The following is a 22,853-nucleotide window of genomic DNA, read 5'->3' as shown; positions in this document are numbered from 1 at the left end:
AAGCACTCACTCTTGACCGTAAATATTTCATTCCGCCGTCTGCCGAGTGCATTCCTATAATAAAGTGCAGGCGGACCCTGTATTATTAACTAGTCGACAGATTAAAACTTTATAGTTCTTACTTCTATTGTTTTTAAAACAATGGCTATTTTCTTCAGATTTTTGTTGTAGTAAAATTGTAAAGAAAATTTTAAAATATAAAAAGTACCTACTTAATGTGTTTTTTCTTTACGGTCTATGACCTCTGCTGGGCAAGGGTCTTCTACCGTAATGAGAGAGAAAACATTGTATTGTCGGTCTGGCTGTCAGATCCTAAACAGCTGAACCAATTTAGATGAAATCTAAAATAGCCAAAGTGACTATTAAGTACAGGCAAGACACAAAAAAGCTTGGCTACTTAATAGCTATCTCAAGTAGTGTCTGCTTTTGAAAAATCTTCAGATTCTTTCAATGCAATTTTACTTTGTGTTGGAAATAGGGTTGTGGATGTGCTAGAATGAAATGCAAAAGTTCATGCTTCAACCAAACTCACTATATTTGTTCTTTACAACACTTGGAAGTATATAGATCTGATATTCCTAGCAAAGTATGTGTCGAACAGAGAGCGTAACTTTAAAAGAACGTTACTTTTATAATGATTGCTTAGGTCAGTGTGACCAGTACACAAATACAAATATAATGTCTAGATATTGTATAATTAATTTTTGTATTTGAAATGATAAATTTAAACACTTTGAACCTTAAAATTAAACTACAAATGTATTATTCATAATTTTTATTGGATACTCATCACATAAAACCTATAAATATCGTAAATTATACTACAAACAAACGTCTTTTACGAATACATCGATATAACAGTGCACACTGATCTTTGTAACAGCACACAATCTTAACTCAGTTATAGCGGGGTTTCAATAACTTATCTCCGGTTAAAGATTAGCTAACTGAGATAGGTGTAGAAGAGACACTTTTCATAACAATAATACTGTAGGATACTAGGATCAGTAATGTAATCAGATAGGGATAATTTGTTTTACTCATCATAATAATATTATAAATGTGAAATTATGTCTGTTTGATAGGTTTTTACGGCTAAACCACTAAGCCGATTCAGATATATGGAGATAACAGGAACAAAAGTTACATATTATTATTTACTGAAGATATATTTTTGTTTTTAGTTTAATAACTAATCTATAGTAAATCTTATCTCTCACTGGAGATAAGTTATTGAAAACCGCATTAGTGATGACGTTTTTAAGTTAGGCTAGTCCAAACAAGGAAATATGCAGTGACAATTTTTTTTTTTTTCAAAAACTCTCCGGAACCATCTGGATTCAAATCCATAAATTTCTGTAGTACTATAATGATTGACGTAGAAGAAAGGTGGCCTATGTCATAGGGAACAAAATATAGGTAACCTAAATTAGGTAATGTAGAAAGAGGGATAAGAAATTAATTTGAATAAAGTGAAGAATGTCAGTAATTATGAAAGCACAGATAGACCAAGAGACGGCCGAGAAATGGATAAGAACGACTGTTGATAGCCAGTCAAATTTATATCTTTACGAATTTACTGATAGTTTTATGAAACAGAATCGTCTTTACTATACAAATATCAATTAAAAATTAATGGTTCTAGCGGTTACTTTAGATATGTATAAAGAAACTGGCCGATAGAATCCTACGCATACAAAATCATTCAGACCGGGATGTTTGGGAAATTGAACGCAAGAATCACGAAAAAGCAAGAGACGACTGAAAACGGTGAACGCAGAATGCTTTTGGAAAACGTTGAACGCTGAACGCAGAACGCTCCTGAGGGATGTATTTGGCGTCTTAATGTATATGTTCAGTGGTACTGGCAATCTTCTGTTTCTTATGTCCAATCTTCGCCGTGGCTGTGTACTTCTTGGCTTCGGCTACTGCCTTATAGTAAACGTCTTGTAAATTCCTTTTCAGTTCCTTCGGAGAATTCTCTTTGATGTTTTCTTTAGGGATGCGATTTTCTGGAAATAAAATCATATATTAAATTAAACTAGAAGTCACCCACGATCTCGTCCACGTGGACTATAGTTTAACCGTTTTCACAAAAAAAAATATTGGTAGTCCACTCCTATAAGTCACTGTAATCGGTAGTGATAACTGAGTAGTATAAGCTGGCACCTCCGATGCAATTGGTCGACGGTTCGAACCCGAGGCAACACACCAATGACTTATCCAAGTTATGTGCGAATTAGAATTGCTTGCTTTAATTGCACTTGCTCTAATTGTGAAGGAAAACATTGTGATGAAACCTTGCATGTCTACAAATTGATTGAAATATTTTTTTAGGGCATGCAATGGCCCTTAATTTGCACGAGGTGGACTCAAGGCCTAAACCCTCCCTCATTACAGGAGGAGATCCTTGCCCAGCAGTGGGACATTAATGGGTAAATATATTAATAATAGTAAAATGCATACCTATAATAGAATCTTCAGTTCGTTTCTTTTTCTCGGTCACCGGTATACCATCGTAATACCCCGCGGTGGTCCTCGTGTGTTTCTTACCAAAGTTCTTGAGAAACTTGTTGGTTTTCCTCTCAAGACGGAGCTTGGGTCTGAATCGTCTTAGAATGTGGTGGTAGTAGGGCCCTTTGAGGGAAAGGTCTCGCCGGTAGCGGAGAGGAATGGAGCTTTTTTCGAAAAGCTGAAAATTTAATCAATTGTGTACAAAACTGTTACGAATTAACGGCTAGAACAAATTAGCATTATTTTCTTCCTTTTGTGAAAATTGCTACTTTTAGTTTAATATATTACTTTCTACGTCTCGGCTCTAGATGCCTCCTAATCACGAGGTTTCAGGTTTTATTTATGAAGCGGACAATGTGCACTTACGGTTTTATGACTTGTTAAAGATAATTTTAAGATTTTGGTAACGTGCTCGATGTATGCAATGCAATAATCTCACCTCCTATTTCACTGTAACACACACCCAGCCATGCCCAATAAGAATACCAGGCGTATTGTTAAAATAAATCGACTTACGTTATAAAGATCATGACCAGGAATCTGTTTGTTCAAATACCGCATTTGGTTTTGCAAATAAAACTTGATGCCCGTCATTTTGCTCTGCAAAATAAAGAAACCATTTTGTAACCCTAAAACTACCCGTCATTCTCACTCTGCGCTTTAGCCATTTACAACATAATATTACGAACACGCTGTCGCTTTCAAACACATACAACACTCAAAACGCATTATCAATTATTTACAGAGCATTCATAATGTTTAATACCTCGATTTTTTTGTTTAACTTCACACACTACTCAATTTAATGTTGTTAATTTGTTATTATTCTGTATAGACTATTTATCTTGTATAATATTTTGTAATTCTATTCAATGTAAACACTGTATCTACTAATATAATTTTATTTTGCAATTAATTATAAAATTTGAATGCTGTGATCTCCTGTAATTGAGAAAGCACTTAACTTTTATCTCACATTGCATGTAATTCTGTTTTTGTAAAGTGTATTTCTTGTTGGAGATCCATAATAAATAAATAAATAAATAAACACTCATGCTTCACGCTCTAGACCTGAATATACCACGCATGGACCACGCACAAGCTACGCAGAGTTACACAAGAGTTACACAAGTTGCCATTTCTGCTCACACACCACACAAACTCTTGGCAAATTTAACGCCCTCGACACACACTCGTCACGCAAACGCTATTATTTAATTTGCCTTATTTTCTCTTACCTTCTCCTCATCTCCCATCTCTTCATACTGATCCAGCAAGTCCTGTACAGACTGTACCGTGTCTAAATACTGACTCTTGTAGTCCATCTTCTCGCTCGTGGTCAGGTATTCTGTGTTTGGTTCCATAGTTGTCACTGTTGAAAATTTATTACTGGAGAAATCTTAATTTATATTAAAAATACCATATTACATATCCTGACTAATATTATAAATGGAAAAGTCTGTATGGTACGCTTTCACGGGAAAACTATTATACCAATTTTAATAAAATTAAGCATGGATAGTTGAAGAATTTGGGTACCTAAATAAAATAATTTATTATAAAATATCAACCCTTTAGCAGTGGAAACAGAGAATGAAAGTGTGTAGTTCTCTTTGCGTGTATTTCTAACTCTTTTCACATCGAAATGTCTAAATAGTTTAGCTGAAATTTTGCAAGCATCATATATTTCGGTAACAGACAACAGCATCTTTTCCCAAAAATCAACATTTACGATCTTTATTTAACTAAATATAAAAAGTAGGTTCGCTGGCATAATAGTCAACATCCCTGTTAAAGATACGATTTACTTGTACCAAATATCTAACCACAAAATTTATTGTTTATTAAACTAGTCTATAAACAAATAAGCAATGTTATACTACGGTCGACAAGTTCATCAATGACGTCTTCTTCAGGGTAAGGCAGCGTGGTCTTGTAGTTGACAGACTCGGCGTCCGGCTCCCGTTCCTCTTGACCCTCGCTGCCGGGGATGGTGAGCCACTCCAGGAAGCTGTGGAGGTCTGGTGGGAGCTCTGTTAGAAGAAAACCATAGTATACCATGAATATACAAAGATTTTATGCCTCCACTTGCTTTGCGCCCGCGGTTTTGCCTGCGTGGAATTTCACACGCTTTGGGGAAGATTTGCCAAAAATCCTTCTCCAGTGCTCTTCCATACTTCCCAAGGAATCTTCATATTAAATTTCAATTTCCTACGCTCAGTAGTTTTGGCTTTGCGGTGTCTATCAGTCAGTCAGTAACGGAAGAGTTTCATGCATATTGATATCTGAAGACTGAAGACTGTGCTACCTTTCTCCCCCTTTCTTAAAACAAAATGAGCAGTTATTTGTTTTAAGAAAAGAGATATTATCTTCTATTTGACAGATCTACGAATTAATGGCAGATCAGCTTAACATGTCCATACCAATATGAAAATATAATAAAAGTTTGTAGATTATGTGTTGGCAATTTACGCGTAGCCGACAAATTTTCAACCTATTTTTATGACATTTTGAATAGAAATAGTTGAAAACTAGGGAATCTGGAGCCTTTCTACATTGAATCCAAATTAGCGGAGCTGCTAGTTAGGTAGGCTAGTCTTTCCACTTACGAGTGCAAGTCTTCTGCTGCACTTGATAGTCCACCAGGTCAGTTAGCAGACGGACTAACTGCTGCATCAGCGATGTGGCCACCGCACTCTGTTTTGTGTCCGGTTTAGCTAAAAGTATTTTCCAATAATTACTTTTTTACCAAATTAATGTTTTGATCGACCCGTCGTACGATACATATTAGATTGTGGCCAGAAGTTCGATCGATATCGAGATACTAGGCGCCCAAACATCGCGTCCACAAGCCACGCGCAAGTTTGCGCAAGACAAAGTCTTAAAAACGACTAACTCTACTATTCTTTTTTTCATTGCCATTGGAGATTAAATTTCGACGTCTATGTCACCTTTTTAAACTTCAAAACCTTAAAGGACCCGCTTTTCTTTTGAAGACTGTGTTTTCATATTTACTCAGTATTGTTCACCAGTTAAGTAAAAAAATATAGCTATTGTAAAACAACTTACTAGGAATTTCCCTGGTCTGTTTCACAGCTTTAGCCGCTTTCTTACACACTTGCATCATGTTAGTAGCTAACGCGTTGAATACTGCCTTCTGATCTATCTCGCCCTCCTGAAGAGAGTAATTGAAATATATACTTAAGAAGAAACCAAGTTTTTTGCCTATCCACCTAAATTAAATGTTGAAATTTTCAGACGACCCATCCGCAATATATTTATTGACAAATTTTATTTGGTAAAGGATATTTTTCATCCATTAACCAGCTGGGTGAAGTTAGCTCAGCCTACTATAATATCCCTGTTGTCAAATTTCATTTAAGAAAGTACACTTACTTCTGCTTGAGAATCTCTCTTCGTCAATTGGCCACTGATCTTGTTGTAAATATACTGTGGATACTTCTCAATCCTGAAAATAATAATCACTGGTAAGGTTTACACTTTCGCGTTGAATGTTCACTATCAAATACTTAATATATTCCAATACAAAATGAAAGCGAACATGCATTAAGCGCAATATGCCATCAGGGCCAGTGTAACAGACCCCAATACGGCGAGCAATTCAAAATAAAAAAAGCATGTTCGCGTTAATTCGCGTATAATATCACATAATAAAGTTAAAAGTCAGAAAAAAAGAGAAAGCGATCAAATTTTTTTTTTAAACGTACCAATAGCAAAAGCTAATTAACGCATAATAAAGTAGTGTCACTCACTGCGTTACATCTCTAGGCATTCGTTTCTTTACGGTATCTTCTGAATTTTGTCCTTTAAGATTATTGGTGAACTTTTTAAACTTTTCTTGCACCCATCTGCCTATAAAGTCACAATTCATGAACTCTAAACATAATAATTTTGCGAAGCCTCCGTGGCGCAGTGGTTTGTTTACCACGCGGTTCGGTACGGTTCCCACACGAAGCAATTCTGGTCTGGTTTGGTGGTGGGTCTGGTTGTGCTTTCTGTCCGTTGTTTGTATGTTTGTAAAAGTTCCCGCGACACAAGAGCAATTCTTAGTGCGGATGTTGTCTTTTTTAACAATAAAGAAAAAAAAACAATAAAGAATTTATGTGAAATTCAATGTGATAAGCATGTACCGATATGTCGTGTTTCTGGTGACTACCCTTACTCTTTTGGGATATAGCGTGATGATAAAAGTCTAAGCTTTTGTTATTTATCTTGCTATCGTATATACAACGTGGCAAACACATTTATTATGTTTTCATATCATGTCAAAATAATCCTGACTTTTAAAGGTGTAGGAAAACGCGAAAAATCTTCGCATGCCAAAAAAAGGCCCGTTTTTGAAAATAAACCAAGTCCTTGATATGCTCTAAGCTGGTCAAGTTTTAACTTTACTCATACTGAGAAGAAACCCTTGTCCAGCAGTAGAATCGTAACGGGTAAGCTATATTATTGTCGTTGTAAATCCTGCACTAGTAGACCGATGATGTTTTGATGCGATAAGACCCGAACAAACGTGGCTTTTAAGAGCAAGCATATGCCTTGATGTGGGTGGAGAGAAACCTGGTGATGATGTTGATGATTTATGCTTACCAGATCTCTTAATGAAATCATTATCTTTAGAATATTTATCCCTTATCACTCCATCTAAATTATCCGCTTGTATTCCATATTCATCATCATAGATATCGTTCCAGAATATCAAGTTACTGTCATCAGCATTACGCTTTACTTTCTTTCTATTGTCGTCTCTTTTCTTCTCGTGCGGTTTCGTATCTCCGTCCTTGTCTGGCGTAGTGTTGTTTGGTTTTAAATTTGTCGGCGTTGCTGTTGTGCTAGAAACTGGAAAAAAGGTGCTATTTTTAATATCACACTTGTTATAATCCGAATGATGACTGATGAATGATGACCGACGAATGATGAATGATGACTGGTGGATGGTGAATGATGAATAATGACCTGTGAATGATGAATGGTGACCGGTGAATGATGAATTATGACCGATGAATGATGAATGATGAATGATGACTGATGACTGACGAATGATGAATGATGACCGGTGAATGATGAGTGATGAATAATGAGTGATGATTGGTGAGTGATGCTTGATGACCGGTGAATGATGAATGATGACTAATGAGTGATGATTGGTGAGTGATGCATGATGACCGGTGAATCATGACTGCATGATGAATGATGGCTGGTGAATGATGCATGATGACCGGTGAATGATGAATTATGATCGGTGAATGATGACCGATGAATGATGAATGTTGTCTGATGACCGGTGAATGATGAATGGTGACTTGTGAATGATGAATGATAGCCAGTGAATGATGAATGATGACTGGTGAATGATAAATGATGAATGATGACTAATGACTGATGACTGGTGAATGATGAATGATGACTGGTGAATGATAAATGATGAATGATGACTAATGACTGATGACTGGTGAATGATGAATGATGACTGGTGAATGATGAATGATGACTGGTGGATGGTGAATGATGAATGATGACCGGTGAATGATGACCGGCGAATGATGAATGATGACTGGTGGATGGTGAATGATGAATGATGGCTGGTGGATGATTGAATGAAGAATGATTAATGGCGTCCGAATGATGATGATGATGAGAACAAGCCGCAATAGTCAAAAAACATAAATTATTAAAAAAATATCAGATTTCAACATTCTACCAAAATCATTAAAAACCTTAAACCTCAAATTTCATCATCTGAAATCTAAATACATACCTACCATTAGTAGATACGTTCGCACTCTTCACTCCCGTTACTTTTGTATCTTGCATCTCGTTCCTACTCTCACTGTCGGTCATGTTCTCTTCTTTAATAGAGAGTAATACTCTAGATCTATGGTCTATGTTCTCTATCATATCGGAGTCATATAGAGGGTAGGCAGAGTCTGTGGTAGACGTTTTGTTAAAAGCACTCGGTCTTGAAATATTATTGAAACTTGATACTAATTCTGCTATGTTTTTGCTGAAAATGCGTAAGTTAAGTGTTAAAATTTCTGTTCTTTATAGAAGAAAGGATAACTTTTGTATTAAAAAATGCTGTACTGTTGAAATCTCACAAAGATTAGTAAATAGCATTGAGCAATAGCAAATTTCAGAATGCTAGTTTTCAAAAAAATATTTTTGTGATGGAATTGAACTCACGGCAGGTATTTACTATAATGGTAATTCAAATGATAATGAACTTTAATAAGTGCTTTTCCTTATGAGGCAATTCTGTCTTTCATCAATATATTTAAATTGACTGCTCCAGTGATCCCAGCTTCTAGTTTTACAAGTTAAAAGCTTGCCATCTGACAAACTAACGTTCCTAACCTCTGAAAATGTTGTATCTAACAGAAAACGCTATTGCTACTTTACTCGTTTCAGTAATTGAACCAATAGTCTAGTGATAAACAATTCTGCCCACACTTTTACTCAAACATACATGATAATCCATACTAATATTATAAATGCAAAAGTAACTCTGTCTGTCTGTCTGTCTGTTACTCAAACACGCCTAAACTACTGAACTAATTTGCATCAAATTTGGTATGGAGATAGTTTGATACCCGAGAAAGGACATAGGCTACTTTTTACCCCGGGAAAATTACGCATTCCCATGAGAAAATTCAGGTGGCGGACGAGGTCGCGGGTAGAAGCTAGTAATATATAACCATAAAACCATACTTACGGAGGTCTACTAGTCTTATTTAGATCCACATCCATCCCACCAAGAGCTTTGAACCAATCAGCGACAATCATGAAAATATCTGCTATATTTATATCACTGAAATTACTTGCTTTTATACTATCATTCTTAATTGAAACATTCACTTTATTTTCAGGAGCTTTCGTTGTAATATTTGCTATTTCTTTTGAAGCATTTTCTGTAGATGTTTTAGCTAATTCAGTCACGTTTATTGAAGTAGCTGTAGTCGTATTTTCAGGTGATATGTCTATTGCAATTTCTCGCTTCGATCGTTTATGCTTTTGAGTATTCGGAACTGAAGGTTTTATCATATTTTCTATTGATTTACCCAACGAATCGGGTTCAACCATTTTATCTATTATATCATCTAAATTCTCTTCAACTGATGATAAAAGAGGTACATTAAATTTCACTTGCATGGTTTCAATGCCTAGATTTTCCGGACTCTGTAGTGTTAAAGAAATGGATCCTTCGTACGAAGTTTCGTTAAAATCGACTGGTTTTAGTTCACTGTTTTCTATTTTAACGAAAAAATCATTTGAATCTAACCATTTTGACATGTTAGAATAGATATCTGTGTTGACTTTGTCCTTATCTGAGTTAGATTTTAGCAACGATTCTATCTCGGCTAGCATTGTTTTATCTACAGCAGGCTGTTCTAGGCCAAAGTTCATCTTTAAATCTGTGTTCAGGAAATCAGTTTTATGTGTAACATATTCTAGGTTAGTGTGAAAATTGAAATCTTTTGTTAAGTCTATCTCTGCTTTTGAATCTAATTTCAAATTTATGTTTGGTTTTTGTTTTAAATCTTTTGGATGCGTCATAGATTTAGCTTTGGACACTACTAACGTAGGTCCATTATCCGGTTTAGTTTTACCCATTTCTAGAAAACTATTATAAATGGAAGGTGTTGCAAACATGTGGATATTACTTTGAGTTGCTTCTACTATATAATCGTTTAGCCTGTCTTTATCTTTCGGTTTCTTCGGACCATAATTAGGCGCATATTTGTTGACATATTTAGGCTTATCCTGTATCCCCATTTCGTTATTATTATCACTAATCAAATTGGCCTTTCTTAAATACTTTTTAATAAAATTATCTTTTCTGAACAACGTAGAGAGTAGTGTTCTTTTCGGCAGCGAAACATCAAAATGCTCATTCTTTATTTCATCGGGTCGTTTCGAGAATTTCATGTTGTTACTGAATTTTTCTTTAGGGTCTTCTATTTTGATGTGTGTGTCAAGAATCTTGGCTATTTCTATGTCATCTCGGGAGGCTGTTGTTGGCCTCAGTTCCAGCCTGAAGCCTTCCGTGCCTGGTCTTCTGATGAACGTACTATTGAAGATCCCGTACTGCTCTGGTAATGAAAGATTAAGCGTTTGACATTATAATGAAAAATCAGATGAAATTTGAATATGTACCGGTTAGCTTAACAAAAGGAAATATAAAATATTGTATTTCAAACTTGCTCGCGTTTAAAGTATTAATTTTGAGCCTCATATTGATTCCGGTTATCCAACTATTTCTACATAAAATTTCATCATAACGGTTAATTAATGAGTTTGGCAGTAAAACTCTAAGTTTCACCGTTCGAAATCTTAGTCCCATAGAATTTGCCCGCTATACGACAAGCACGTTATTCAACTGCTGAAAATCTACCAAACTATTTAACATTCTAATACAATTCTTATACCCGGGAATCGAACGCGAGACACGATCAGCAGTCATACACTACCTAGGCCACAGAGGCATTCTAACTAGGAAAAAAACCCAGACCTGAAAAGCCGTGAGACATTTATTCAAGAAAATATTACCACCTTTCGAATCCTGCGCCAATAAACCTCTTCTAAAGAAATTCTGTTCATCAGACATCCTCTGGTTGCCCGTCATTCCGTCAGTGGCTGGATTCTTCTCGTTCCTCTGGCTCTCCTTCTTGTCTTCTAGCACGCCATAGTCACTGTACGCTTGGGCCATTTCTACCAGCTTGTCGTATTTATTGTCGAGATAGTTCTCTACGTATTCTATGTCGGAAACTGACTTTCGTTTTCGATTTATCTGTTTTTCTGTTTTCGGTTCTTGTTTCAGTTTTGTCTGCTGAAACAATGATTGAAATTTCATATTTGAATTATTACTGTTTTTCGTAAACTGTCGCTAATAAAAAGACTACGTAGTTTTGAGGCTTTTTTTTTGTAAAATTGATATCGTAGACTTTCAGTTTTGATAACATCATTGCTGTATATAGGTTCTTGAAAACTTTTACGCATGTTGTAGATAACGTGTTAGATTACAGCCTCCCAGATAAATAAGCGCGAACTGTATGACCCTTCTATTAAAATGTCGAGAAAACTGATTGGTGATCGATTTGTTTTAATTTCCAAGTAATATTAGAATATAATATATGCGGATTGGACCACAATGAGTCAAAATCAAAATTGAGAAAAATAAAAATTCTGAGAGGAGGCCTTGCCCTAAACAGTAGATAACAGATTTTTTACGCAAAAGTTAACCAATTAACTATTTTTTTTACGAGAATCTTCCATGTGATAGTACTTTTGCAAAGATACCAAAAAACATCGAATAAAATTATCTCCAACAGCTACCCTTACCTCATTAGCAGCCATAGCCGCATGTCTGATCATGGAGTTGAGCTCATCAGGGTACAGCGGCATGGGACCCTTCCAGTTAGGGTTCTGGACCCCGGGCGGGTTGTACTTGATCTCCTTTGGTCCTGGGGTCTCGGTTAACAGCATTGTTATCGCGTGTGATTCCTAGGGTATCAAAAAGTGTTTTTTTAAGCTTTGCAAGTACAGACTAGTGTTTCATGCTCTTAAGTTTTAGAGTGTGAGAAGCTAACATATCAACAAAGTTATGTTTGGAATAGGACTAAGCAAATCAAGATGACTGATGAGATGATGATGAGAATAAGACTACGACTGATACTACTAATATAAATGCGAAGACCTACCTATCTGTTACGCTATCACAGCTGTAATGATTTTCTCGTCATTTTTGCAAGTCATTGTCTTTTGTGTACAGGTAGAGAGTACCCTAGAGCCGCGCTAGTCAGCTAATATGGCGTGGCATCGCATTGGAAGCGAATACTTAAGTCATTCGGCTATCACTGCTTCCATACCATAATAAAATATGCACCCCACCTGACTCCCAGGATACGTCAAGTCCATATCATGACGTTTCTTCCTATCAGCACCTTTGTCCACGTCATCGAGGTCATTGTCCTCGTCAGTGAGGACCTCCTTGAAGTCCTCGTACCCTGCTCCCTCCTCCTCTTCCTCCAGTTGGAGGAGACGGCGTAAGTTTGGCACTTTGTCTAGTAAAGAGAGGGTGGTTGCTTTGCCCGTTCTGTGGATTTCTGGGTTCCTGAAATTGTGAAGATGGTTATGAGGGAATTTTGTAAGTGGCTTTTTAAGAAAATTCTTCTGGAGTGTGAAGATGTTTGGTAAATGGCAATACGCTTGTCGGATAGTGTTTATAAAACAGCGTTTAGATTGCTTTTGTATTTTGAAAGTTGAAATTATACGTTTGTAATTCGTTTTTAAATTGCGTAATCATTTTAAAACATAATTATTTTTAGATATTAATTTTGAAAAACAGCTGCGCTTTTGCAGCCCTTAAAAATTTTACTAGGCTATATAATGTGCATAAAGACATATAAAATAAGAATTAACACTGCAGAACCAAACTACATCAGCTTAGTTTCCACAATTTACAAGATATACCCATAGCCATTAACTCAGAGTTTTAAACACACATGCTACGAGTATTAGTACGTTTTCTTTCAGTAGAAAAATAAATTTCCTAAAAGCAGTTCTTATCAATCTCATAACCAGCAAACAATCTACATAACAATTCAGACAAAAACTATCATAAACAGTACATACATTATTGTAGAAACGCTTAACACCACTTCAAAATCATCTGGACTCTGCGTCATCATCTTTTGCTTCTCTTTTTTCGTATTATCAGTATGCATATAATACTTGTCAAAGTATTTAGTAGTCGGCTCCGGTTTCAAAAGCCTCTGTATATCCGACGGCGTATACTTGTTCAATTTCAAATCTTCCGTTTTAAATTTAACTACAATCGGCTTAGTCGCCGGTGTAGCCTTATGTAATTCTGTCACATATTTACTTTTGCTTTTTACCTCAACTTTGGTAGTTTTTCTTATATTAGATTCTCCATCCTTAGTTATAATGTCAATGTTTTTGATCGGTTTCGGGTGCTTGCAAGCGTTTTTTCTCGCTTGAAACAAAGTGTCTAAGCCAAAAGGATCCGACATAATTTCAGGCAGGTTTTTATTCAAAAATCTGTCTAATAATTCATCTAGTTTTTGAGTGTTTTTGTAGAAAGGATGTTTTAAATGATGTTCGTGGTGATGCAAGTCTGGTACGTGGGAGCATTTCGGTACTTTTCGCAAATTTTCCAACGGCTTGTATTGTACTATGAGTTTTTTCTTTTCGATTACAAAACCAGTGACGTCATCTGTTCCGTTTCCGTGTCTTTTGACTATTTTATTCCGTCTTTTTGGTTTGTTTCTTAAACTGTATGTATCTCGTCTCCTTCGGATTGGGTTTTGAGGGTAGTTGTACAATTTAAGTGTTCGTTTGGTCCGGTCTGGTGTTTTGTTGTCGTAAGAACTGTAGATATTCTGTATCGGAGTTAAACGTCTCAAGTTTTGTATTTTTGTATCTGTTTGTACTAGTTTCTCGTAAAAATCTGCAAGGTTAAAGAAAAACATGGACAGATCGTTATTAAACGTAACGGTCGCAGTTGCCAATCGCGGTCTCGTGTCTCGGTCTCCTATGTCTGTCTCGCTTGCAAATTGTCGACTTAAAAGTTTGTATATTGCATACAATTATCGCTGACCTGGGCTTGTAAAGTCAGAGTTAAGTAAAAGATAGAATAATGCTAATAATACTCTCCAGATTATATTATTCTGGGATATTAGGTGAAACTATAGGAAAAACAATACCTTTTTAACCAAAAAAATGCCATTTCTTTTCCTTCTCCGGAATAACCTAACTTGGTACCATCACTTTCCTTCTTCGTTCAAGACAAACGATCAAACACTAACACGCAAAATTCAAGTAAGTTTTTTTTCGTTCATAATAATACTGTTATTGATAATTACCTCTCAACTTAGAATTCCCTTCCATCTTATCAGGCTCCAACATATTGGGTAAGTACGACTCACCCCCCAACTTGCTATCACCTTCTTCAAGACTATTCTGTTGATAGAACAACATCTCGTTAATATAAGGTGCTATTATGCTTTAACTGCACGTTTGGCGCAGTGGTTAAAGCGGTCATCTCGCCGCAACAACCGTAGCGCCGCGTGTGGTGGGTTCGAATCCCACCCGGGACGAATCTTTGTGTGATGAGCACGATTATTGTTCTGAGCCTGGATGTCAATTTATCTTTATAAGTATGTATTTAGAAGTATATAAGTATGTTCATCAGTTATTTGGTTACCATAGTACAAGCTCTGCTTAGTTTGGAATCAAATGACCGTGTGTAAGTTTTCCAATGATATTTATTTATTTATTGCGTCAAAAAGTCGTGGGTGCGATTCCTACATAAAATAAATATTTACGCGTTTTACAAATAGTTGTTTCAGATCTAGTGTCCGTTGTTTGTATGTTTGTAAAAGTCCCTGCGACGCAAGAGAAAATCTTAGTATGGGAGTTGTCTTGTTATTGTTTTTTTAAGTTTTTTTTTTCTTTATATTGACGACTTTTCTGTATATCTAATATATAAAAATCTGGCGTCACAGTTTTCGTTGCCATACTCCTACGAAACGGCTTGACCAATTTTCATGAAATTTTGTGAGCATATTGAGTAGCTCTGAGAATCGGCCAACATCTGTTTTTCATACACCTTTGTGACACTATTTTTTTTTATTTATATAGCAATACAACGTTTGCCGGGTCAGCTAGTAATTACATAAATATGCTGTACGTTAATATACAAATAAATTAATTATCTGTTTGTTTATACATCGAGACACCAAAAAACAAAATTCCACAATTTCCTCAAGAAAACCCATCACACAAATAGCCAGTTAAACTGTATTAACCCTAAAACGCTCGGCCATTAGCAGCTCTAAAAGGGGTTGCAGTTATTAACCCTAAAATAACCGCTTCACAATAAATATGTCGCGGGTTATTTAAAAGTGCCCAGGTGCTGGCCCGGCCGGGTGAGTAACGGCGGCATTCGCACGGTTAACTAATGAACCAACTGCAAAGTATTTGAAGAGGTAATTGCGCGTTTTATAATGTTTATGCTTATTTTCTTGGCTGTTTTAATTGTTAATTAACATATAAAATATTTAATTTAAGGTAGAATTTTTTTTTAGATGGGTTGGTCATGTAAGGAAAACAACGAATGTAGAAATAAGCCATTGCAGCGGCACGTTGTTTATCAACCTAGCCTTTCGTCCAAATATGTTGGAGTCAGTTTTCAGTCTAACCGGATACAGCTGAGTACCAGTATTTTATATGAAGCGACTGCCTATCGGACCTCCGCAACCCAGTAGCATGGATAACACGAATGCAATGTAGAATTTAAAGCGCGGATGTAAATGGAAACGGCGGGAGGGGACACCTTAGAAAGACATACACAGATCATATCGGTGATGTCTTGCAAAATGGTACGTAGTTCTCGTAACCGGCGGTCCTGTATGACAACATGTATGTATGTGAATGAAGCGAGGGAAGTTTGTAATCGTACCAAGTGACGTTCCCTGGTACCTGCCTACCTTATCATAAAATGGCGTTGTGTTATGTATGTATGTTAATTATATAAATAATGAACACACAACGCGACGTTTTAAACTTATATTATACTATATTGGCCCAAAAGGAAATAAATATCCCAACCCAAAATTAAATTAGAAATCGATAAAATATCAAATTGATTGCACCAACACATGTTGTTTTGTTAAAGTGCGGAGTGGGGTGACGGGGGGTGATTCTTGTGATTCGTGTGATTGGCGCAGTTTGGGCGCTGACCCAAAACTTGGCGAGTTAAAACTTTAACATGCAAGCCTTATTAACTTATTAACGTAAGAGTGTGGAGGGTTAAGGCCGAGTGTGAACATGAAATCTGAATAAATAATTTTGCTAATCTAATTAATATTTGTGAGGATGCGTGTATATTTGTTACAATTTGAACTGATTCAAAATGTAAGGCCCAACTATCAATAGAGAAAAGAAACTCAATAATCTATACTAATATTATAAAGCTGAAGAGATTGTTTGTTTGTTTATTTGTTTGAACGCGCTAATCTCAGGAACTACTGGTCCGATTTGAAAAATTATTTCAGTGTTAGATAGTCCATTTATCGAGGAAGGTTACAGGCTATATATCATCACGCTACGACTTATAGGAGCAGAGTACCAGTGAAAAATGTTACAAAAACGGGGAAAATTTTGACCCATTCACTCTTATGTGACGCAAGCGAAGTTGTGCGGGTCAGCTAGTTATTAATGTTTGTGTGGATATGTGTATGTTTGTTACAATTTGAACTGATTAAAATGTAAGGCCCAACTATCAATAGAGAAAATAAACTTAATAATTTACCACGAAATAAAAACTAAGCATTCCGTAACGCACAATGCCTTAATGCATCTTTTATACACAGATCGTGATTTCAGCGTTTTAGCAGATTCTCTATATATCATATTATTTAAACCATCCATTATCCAAACGTGTATCTAAGAGCAAATCTCTAGAACGGCTCAACCAATTAGGTTATTTATTTTATTACACTAAGGCACGGAAAAGATTTTAGGAAGAGAATAAAAACTATCAACCGAATGATCTAACTAAAAACTTTGAGGAAGAAAACAGTTTGTAAAAAGTGATTTAGAAAAAAGAATTTAACATTTCAAGCCAAGTGATAAAGAAAGCAAAAAGTAAGCCTTTTTACTGCTTACCACCCAAAGAAAATAACCTTATGCAAATCCGAGAATCAAACCGGCTGACATCCCCTTAACAAAATCCCGTATATTAACCAGTCATTAGTGACATGTGACGTCGAGCTATATGTTGCGTCTCGCTCGCACGTTCAACGTTAGAGCGAGATGACATATAACAGTAACATATTGAGTGAGTTAATGTTTCGACGCTTTTCTTGTGAATTCGGAGGCGCAGGGTGGGGTGGGAGAAAAAGCGATTTATTTAGAAAACGTCTTATTTATTTTGATAGTGTTTTTTCATACATACACAAAAAATTTAAAGGTTAAATGAGTCATTTTGAAAGATTGTACATACATTATACATACATTTGTAGTTATAGTACCTATACGAAACTATTGATCATAATGTCTCGGGTTTTATTCCCGATTCGGTCAAAGTACTATTTGGTTTTTATATTTTTTGTCAGAATATTGTCGATAGTCGCTCGGAGGTTGGTAAAGTGTCCGGGTATATAACGAACAGATAGGTTATGAAAACGCTTTTTAATATGGAAATACAGACGTTATGACGTCACAGGAATTTTTTTTTTTTGCATTTGATAAATACAATATATTCTAACAAAACGGCTTTATTTCACCGCTTCCACCCGGCGGCGTAAAAAACTAAAATTCTTATAAATCGCTTACACTGAAACCAAAACCAGACTCCCATATCTCCAAAATTTCTAGCGGAAAATGAAATGTAACAACGAATGCAGGGTTTGTGCAATTTATATAATTTCCTATACACTTATGTTAATATAGAGAAATGTATTTTGTTAATTATTTGTTTACTATATATATTTAAAAGTTTTAATTTTACATATTACCAATGAAATGTAATGAATCTTTCGTTGCAGCTGCTTCTTTGGCATAATTATAATCTATTATATAAAAATGAATTGCTGTTCGTTAGTCTCGCTAAAACTTGAGAACGGCTGGACCGATTTGGCTAATTTTGGTCTTGAATTATTTGTGGAAGCTCAGAGAAGGTGTAAAATTTCTCTGGACTTCCACTCGGTGAATAAATTTGCAGTATTAAATAAAAACAAAAAATCGTGAGCGGAGCTGCGCGGGTCGGCTAGCCATATAAAAAAAATGCTTAATTGTGCTAAATGCTTATTAGTTTAGAATCCCGCTATGTAACGACCATCACTGAGCTGGTTAATGGATTAAAGATATTTTTTTATCAAATTACAGCACTTGGCCAGCGTGGTGGACTCAAGACCTAACCCCTCCTCCGCGTTTGGGAAGAGACCCTTGCCCTGCAGTGGGACAATAATGGGTTAAAAAATTACAACAAATATATTGTGAACGTGTAAACAAAAAAAAAACCCAGAATATTTTTTTAATTACTCTAGCTTTTTTAATTAACAAATTTCATACGAATCGAAAATATGAAATCAATAAAATATACAAACATTGGGTTTACTATTAATTTCCCGTCGCCGTTTACACGAGCGGGACTTCGCGAGTCAGCTAGTTTATAATAGTACCTGAATATTAATTATTTTAAATCCTCATACATTAGTTCTATTAATAAATAACATTTCTAATATATCAGCATTTCTAATACCAATATAATTCTGTTATAATGAAAACATACATCTATTCGTACTTAAGCGGGGTTCACACCGTCTTAATTGTACCATCAGGTGATAGATACGCCATAAATACAGTGTAATTACAGCCTTATAAGCGCGGGAGACGACGGGGGAATTTCTTGTTAAGTATTGCAATATTGATGGGTTTCGAAAATGTAATGTTTGGGTGTGGTGTTAAAGGATTGTGCTGTTTTAGGGACAGCAATTTTGTATGTATTTTGATACTACTTTACTTATATTTATGTGTTTTTACATAGCCGTTAGTAACAAAAGCGATTGCATGACTCATCTAAATAAAAGTTTGTAAATAAGATGAATGTATTTTTGTTATTTTTTGAGCCAAAAACTACTGAAAAAAATTAATGGTACATTGATAGCTTATAACATATATTTACCCATAGTATACTTTTTACCCCGGGAAACATTTTCGAATGAAGACGTAGGCAGAATTATTAATCTATAAAGTTGTAGAGTTTGTTTGGTTGAACGCGCTAATCTCAGGAACTATTAATGCGAATTGAAAATTATTTTATTGTTGGATAGCCTATTTATTGAGGAAGGTTATAAGCTACATAACATTACGCTTCGACTATTAGGAGCGGAGTATCAACGAAATATATTTCAGGAATATACAAATTTATATAATACGCAAACAAAGTTGTTCGGGTCAGCTATTCCTAACTAATATAACACATTAAGTAAGAAAAATAACTTAAAAAAAGAAAGAAAAACATTATCAAAAAACTCAGGACACAATTTTCATTGTGTACGTTGACGATTTCCGTACCTAGGTTTTAGTGTAAAGCCTAGGGTTTCTCATCAGAATAACAACAAGAAAATTTTTAATCTCCCAACGCCTCAGGGAGCCCATTGTTGTGGACAGACGGACGGTCTGCTCTTTGTTATTATATATATAAATATATGCATGTAATTGTAGATATTGTGAGGGTGAAAGTTTTTGAACAAGCTTTTATTAACGGTTTTTAGGTATTACTTTTTGCCGTAGGAAATTATATTTATAGGAACTATATTGATATTGACTGCCTCTATGGTTGAGGATGCTACGTCGGGAGGTCGTAGGTTCAAGTTCCACGTGCAACAATTATTTGTGCGATGAATAATTAGTTGTTTCGGGTCTGTATGTAGGTATAAGTCCCCACGACACAAGAACAACCATAGTGCGGGAGTTGTCTTAAAAAAAACAAGGTATGTGGCTCGCTTTCAAAATATAACCGGTTGTGATAAGACATTATAAGTTGCACGCGTCTTATAAGTGTTAATAATTTTAAATGTAACGATGCCTTATTTCCCGATCGATGTAACTCTATCAAAATGTGGGTTAATAAATATGCATCCTTTCATTTCAAATATTTACCTAGATGTGGCCTAAACGTTTTTTAATTCATTGAAGAAAGTTTTCGTTTCGTTGAAAAATTAACTCAATAGTAGTACATATATACATTCATAAAATCACTCCTTTTTCAATAGGATAGTGGTGGGCTGAGACCAAAGAACGCCGCTTGGTACAATTCTTACAAACTTCCCTTGCTTCATTCACATCCATACATCTTGCCATATATGACCGGTTACGAGTACTACTCACCTGACCCTTTTGCAAGACATAGCTCCTAAAAATATAAAATATTTAACCCCTAATTAAAAAGTAACAAAACTAAAAAAAATACTTATCAACGGGTCCTAAAAATCTGAAAGGTTATACCTGAAACCATCAGACTATCATTACGACGCGGCACAAAGGGGCCGGCGAGGTATAAAAAACGTCTGACCGAAGTTCAACTCGTGTACCGCGGGACAATATGATGTAGGCGAAGAGATAGATTACTTATTGTTAATGTTTATTTAAATAACTAAAATATACACTGAAACGAAACAAAATCCGTGGCGCAGTGGTTTAGGTCGCCACATCGCTACCATTGCGTCGGGAAATCGTGGGTTTGATTCCCAGACTGAACAATGATCGATTTGTGCGATGAACAATTGTTTTCGGTCTGTTTGTACGTTATGTTCGTTGTTTTTAAAAGTCCTCGCGGCATAAGAGCAATTCATAGTGTGAGAGTGGTCTTTAAAAAAAACAATATCAGCTTAGCCTTTCTGCCAACTATGTTTGAGTCGGCTTCCAGCCTCACCGGATACAGCTGAATACCAGTATTTTACATGGAGCGACTGCCTATCGGCCCTGCACGATACCCCTCGTTCGAAAAGTTATTTTCTTTAAACCATAACTGTCTCACTGCTGGGCAAGGGTCTCCTCCTGAACTCGGGAGGGAGTTAGGCGTTAAGTCCACCACACTGGTTTAGTGTCGGTTGGGGACTTTGCCTTGTACAACACAAATTATATTTACACAACAGCGAACAAATATGACTACCCAACTCTCAAACTAAGACATTACGCCGGAATAGGAACATAAAAAGAAATAAAGTGTAAACATTTCGCGACAGACTGTTTCATTTAGTCGTTGTTGCACTGTTCTGTTACTACACTGTGGTATTACGTACTGCTGTAGTCACTGCGCTGTGGTTTTATTTTGATTTGGGAGTATTTTTGATAGGACTTTGACGAGCTGAGGAATAGAGTGGGGTTTTTTTTGCTAGCTCGTCGCAAAAGGCTCTACACTTGTCCAGTTATACTCTGGGCATTTCAAACGGAGTCTCCCGCTCGCACTTACATATTGTCACACTAGCTGACCCGCGCAACTTCGCTTGCGTCATCTAAGAGAATGGGTCAAAATGTTCCCCGTTTTTGTAACATTTTTCGTTGCTACTCCGCTCCTAATGACCGTAGCGTGATATTATATAGCCTATAGCCTCCCTCGATAAATGGGCTATCTAACACTGAAAGAATTTTTCAAATCGGACCAGTAGTTCCTGAGATTAGCGCGTTCAAACAAACAAACAAAAAGCTTTATAATATTAGTATAGATTTGTAACATACATAGTACAAGCTCTGCTTAGGTAGTGCTATGGTTATTGTGGCGAGATGACTACTGCCCTAAACGTACAGGTCAAAGTCAAAGTATTAGATTCTACACTTTCTTACACGAGCTAATTAGATTAGATTCAGTAATTGTAACGACTATCGTAAGTTTCAAAATTGTATCCGCAATACTCTGCGTTACCGATCACCCATCTGAAATTTCACCACGCTAACGCTGCTTAACGTCACAGACCCTCCTACAAACTCTCCCCTTCAACCAACAAATCTTGTGCGAAACTTTTAAAAAGCTAAAATCCCATAATTCACCTTTTCCCATGAACCACTTATAAAACCATAGGACATCATGAAAACACTCGGGACAAACATATCTCTATAAGAATATTCAGAACATCTTTAATACTACAATAAATAAATTTAACAAACATACAAAATTAATTTCACAAACAGATACATACAAAATATCAACTTTATTGCATACGAAATAAAGTTCAAAATTGTTGACAAAAAATTCTGTGCGAGTATCAACCCTATTTTTGAAGGAATAGAGTCGGCTTTCTTTGATGTTTTTCTGTTTAACGGCAAGGGTTGTCAAAGACACCCTCTGGGTAATAATAAATATCTTTATGTTCTAAGTAAGGTAAGCGCGACGGAGTCAATTGGTAGACATCTTTGAATACAGGGTGTGTTTCAGACCGTGTCGCGGAAGGAAGCTAGTTTTGTAATTATAGTTTTGAAACTTTTTGTAGCATTCATTATTATATTTGACATTAGTGACTTATTTACCTACATGTACTTAGTATTTTGGGTTAAATAATGTCAGGTGCGTAGTACTCATAACCGGCGGTCCTGTATGACAAGATGTATGTATGTGAATAAAGCAAGGGAAGTTTGTAAGGATCGTACCAAATCGCATTCTCAGCCCAACTAGCACACAAGCGCTATAACAAGCTGCACAATGGCCGGTTAAAGGATTTTTATAACGCCTTAGGCTCCTTAGTAAGAAGTATAGTGGTTCTATAAGCGGCTACAGATCTCTTGTAGCGTCAAAT

General features: G+C 36.0%; 1 protein-coding gene across 1 annotated transcript in view; it reads right to left on the bottom strand.

Annotated features, from left to right (window-relative positions):
- Positions 1–793: 793 nt before the first annotated feature.
- Positions 794–22,853, bottom strand: part of LOC142984412 (uncharacterized) — a 32,818-nt gene continuing 10,758 nt past the window's right edge. The window contains exons 11-27 of the mRNA XM_076131968.1: positions 14,418–14,514; positions 13,168–14,002; positions 12,424–12,646; positions 11,875–12,036; positions 11,086–11,359; positions 9,248–10,625; positions 8,298–8,539; positions 7,126–7,374; positions 6,288–6,387; positions 5,911–5,983; positions 5,584–5,689; positions 5,124–5,231; positions 4,398–4,547; positions 3,753–3,886; positions 3,031–3,114; positions 2,467–2,692; positions 794–2,012 (exon numbers count right to left, since the gene is read on the bottom strand). Of these exons, the coding sequence (XP_075988083.1) occupies positions 1,843–2,012; positions 2,467–2,692; positions 3,031–3,114; positions 3,753–3,886; positions 4,398–4,547; positions 5,124–5,231; positions 5,584–5,689; positions 5,911–5,983; positions 6,288–6,387; positions 7,126–7,374; positions 8,298–8,539; positions 9,248–10,625; positions 11,086–11,359; positions 11,875–12,036; positions 12,424–12,646; positions 13,168–14,002; positions 14,418–14,514 (4,611 nt within the window). The 3' untranslated portion in view covers positions 794–1,842. The remainder of the gene's footprint in view (positions 2,013–2,466; positions 2,693–3,030; positions 3,115–3,752; positions 3,887–4,397; positions 4,548–5,123; positions 5,232–5,583; positions 5,690–5,910; positions 5,984–6,287; positions 6,388–7,125; positions 7,375–8,297; positions 8,540–9,247; positions 10,626–11,085; positions 11,360–11,874; positions 12,037–12,423; positions 12,647–13,167; positions 14,003–14,417; positions 14,515–22,853) is intronic.

Source organism: Anticarsia gemmatalis, chromosome 27 (genome assembly GCF_050436995.1).
Source record: "Anticarsia gemmatalis isolate Benzon Research Colony breed Stoneville strain chromosome 27, ilAntGemm2 primary, whole genome shotgun sequence".
Taxonomy (NCBI): domain Eukaryota; kingdom Metazoa; phylum Arthropoda; class Insecta; order Lepidoptera; family Erebidae; genus Anticarsia; species Anticarsia gemmatalis.
Note: the sequence above shows the minus strand (reverse complement) of the source record. Positions and strands in the feature narration are given on the sequence as shown.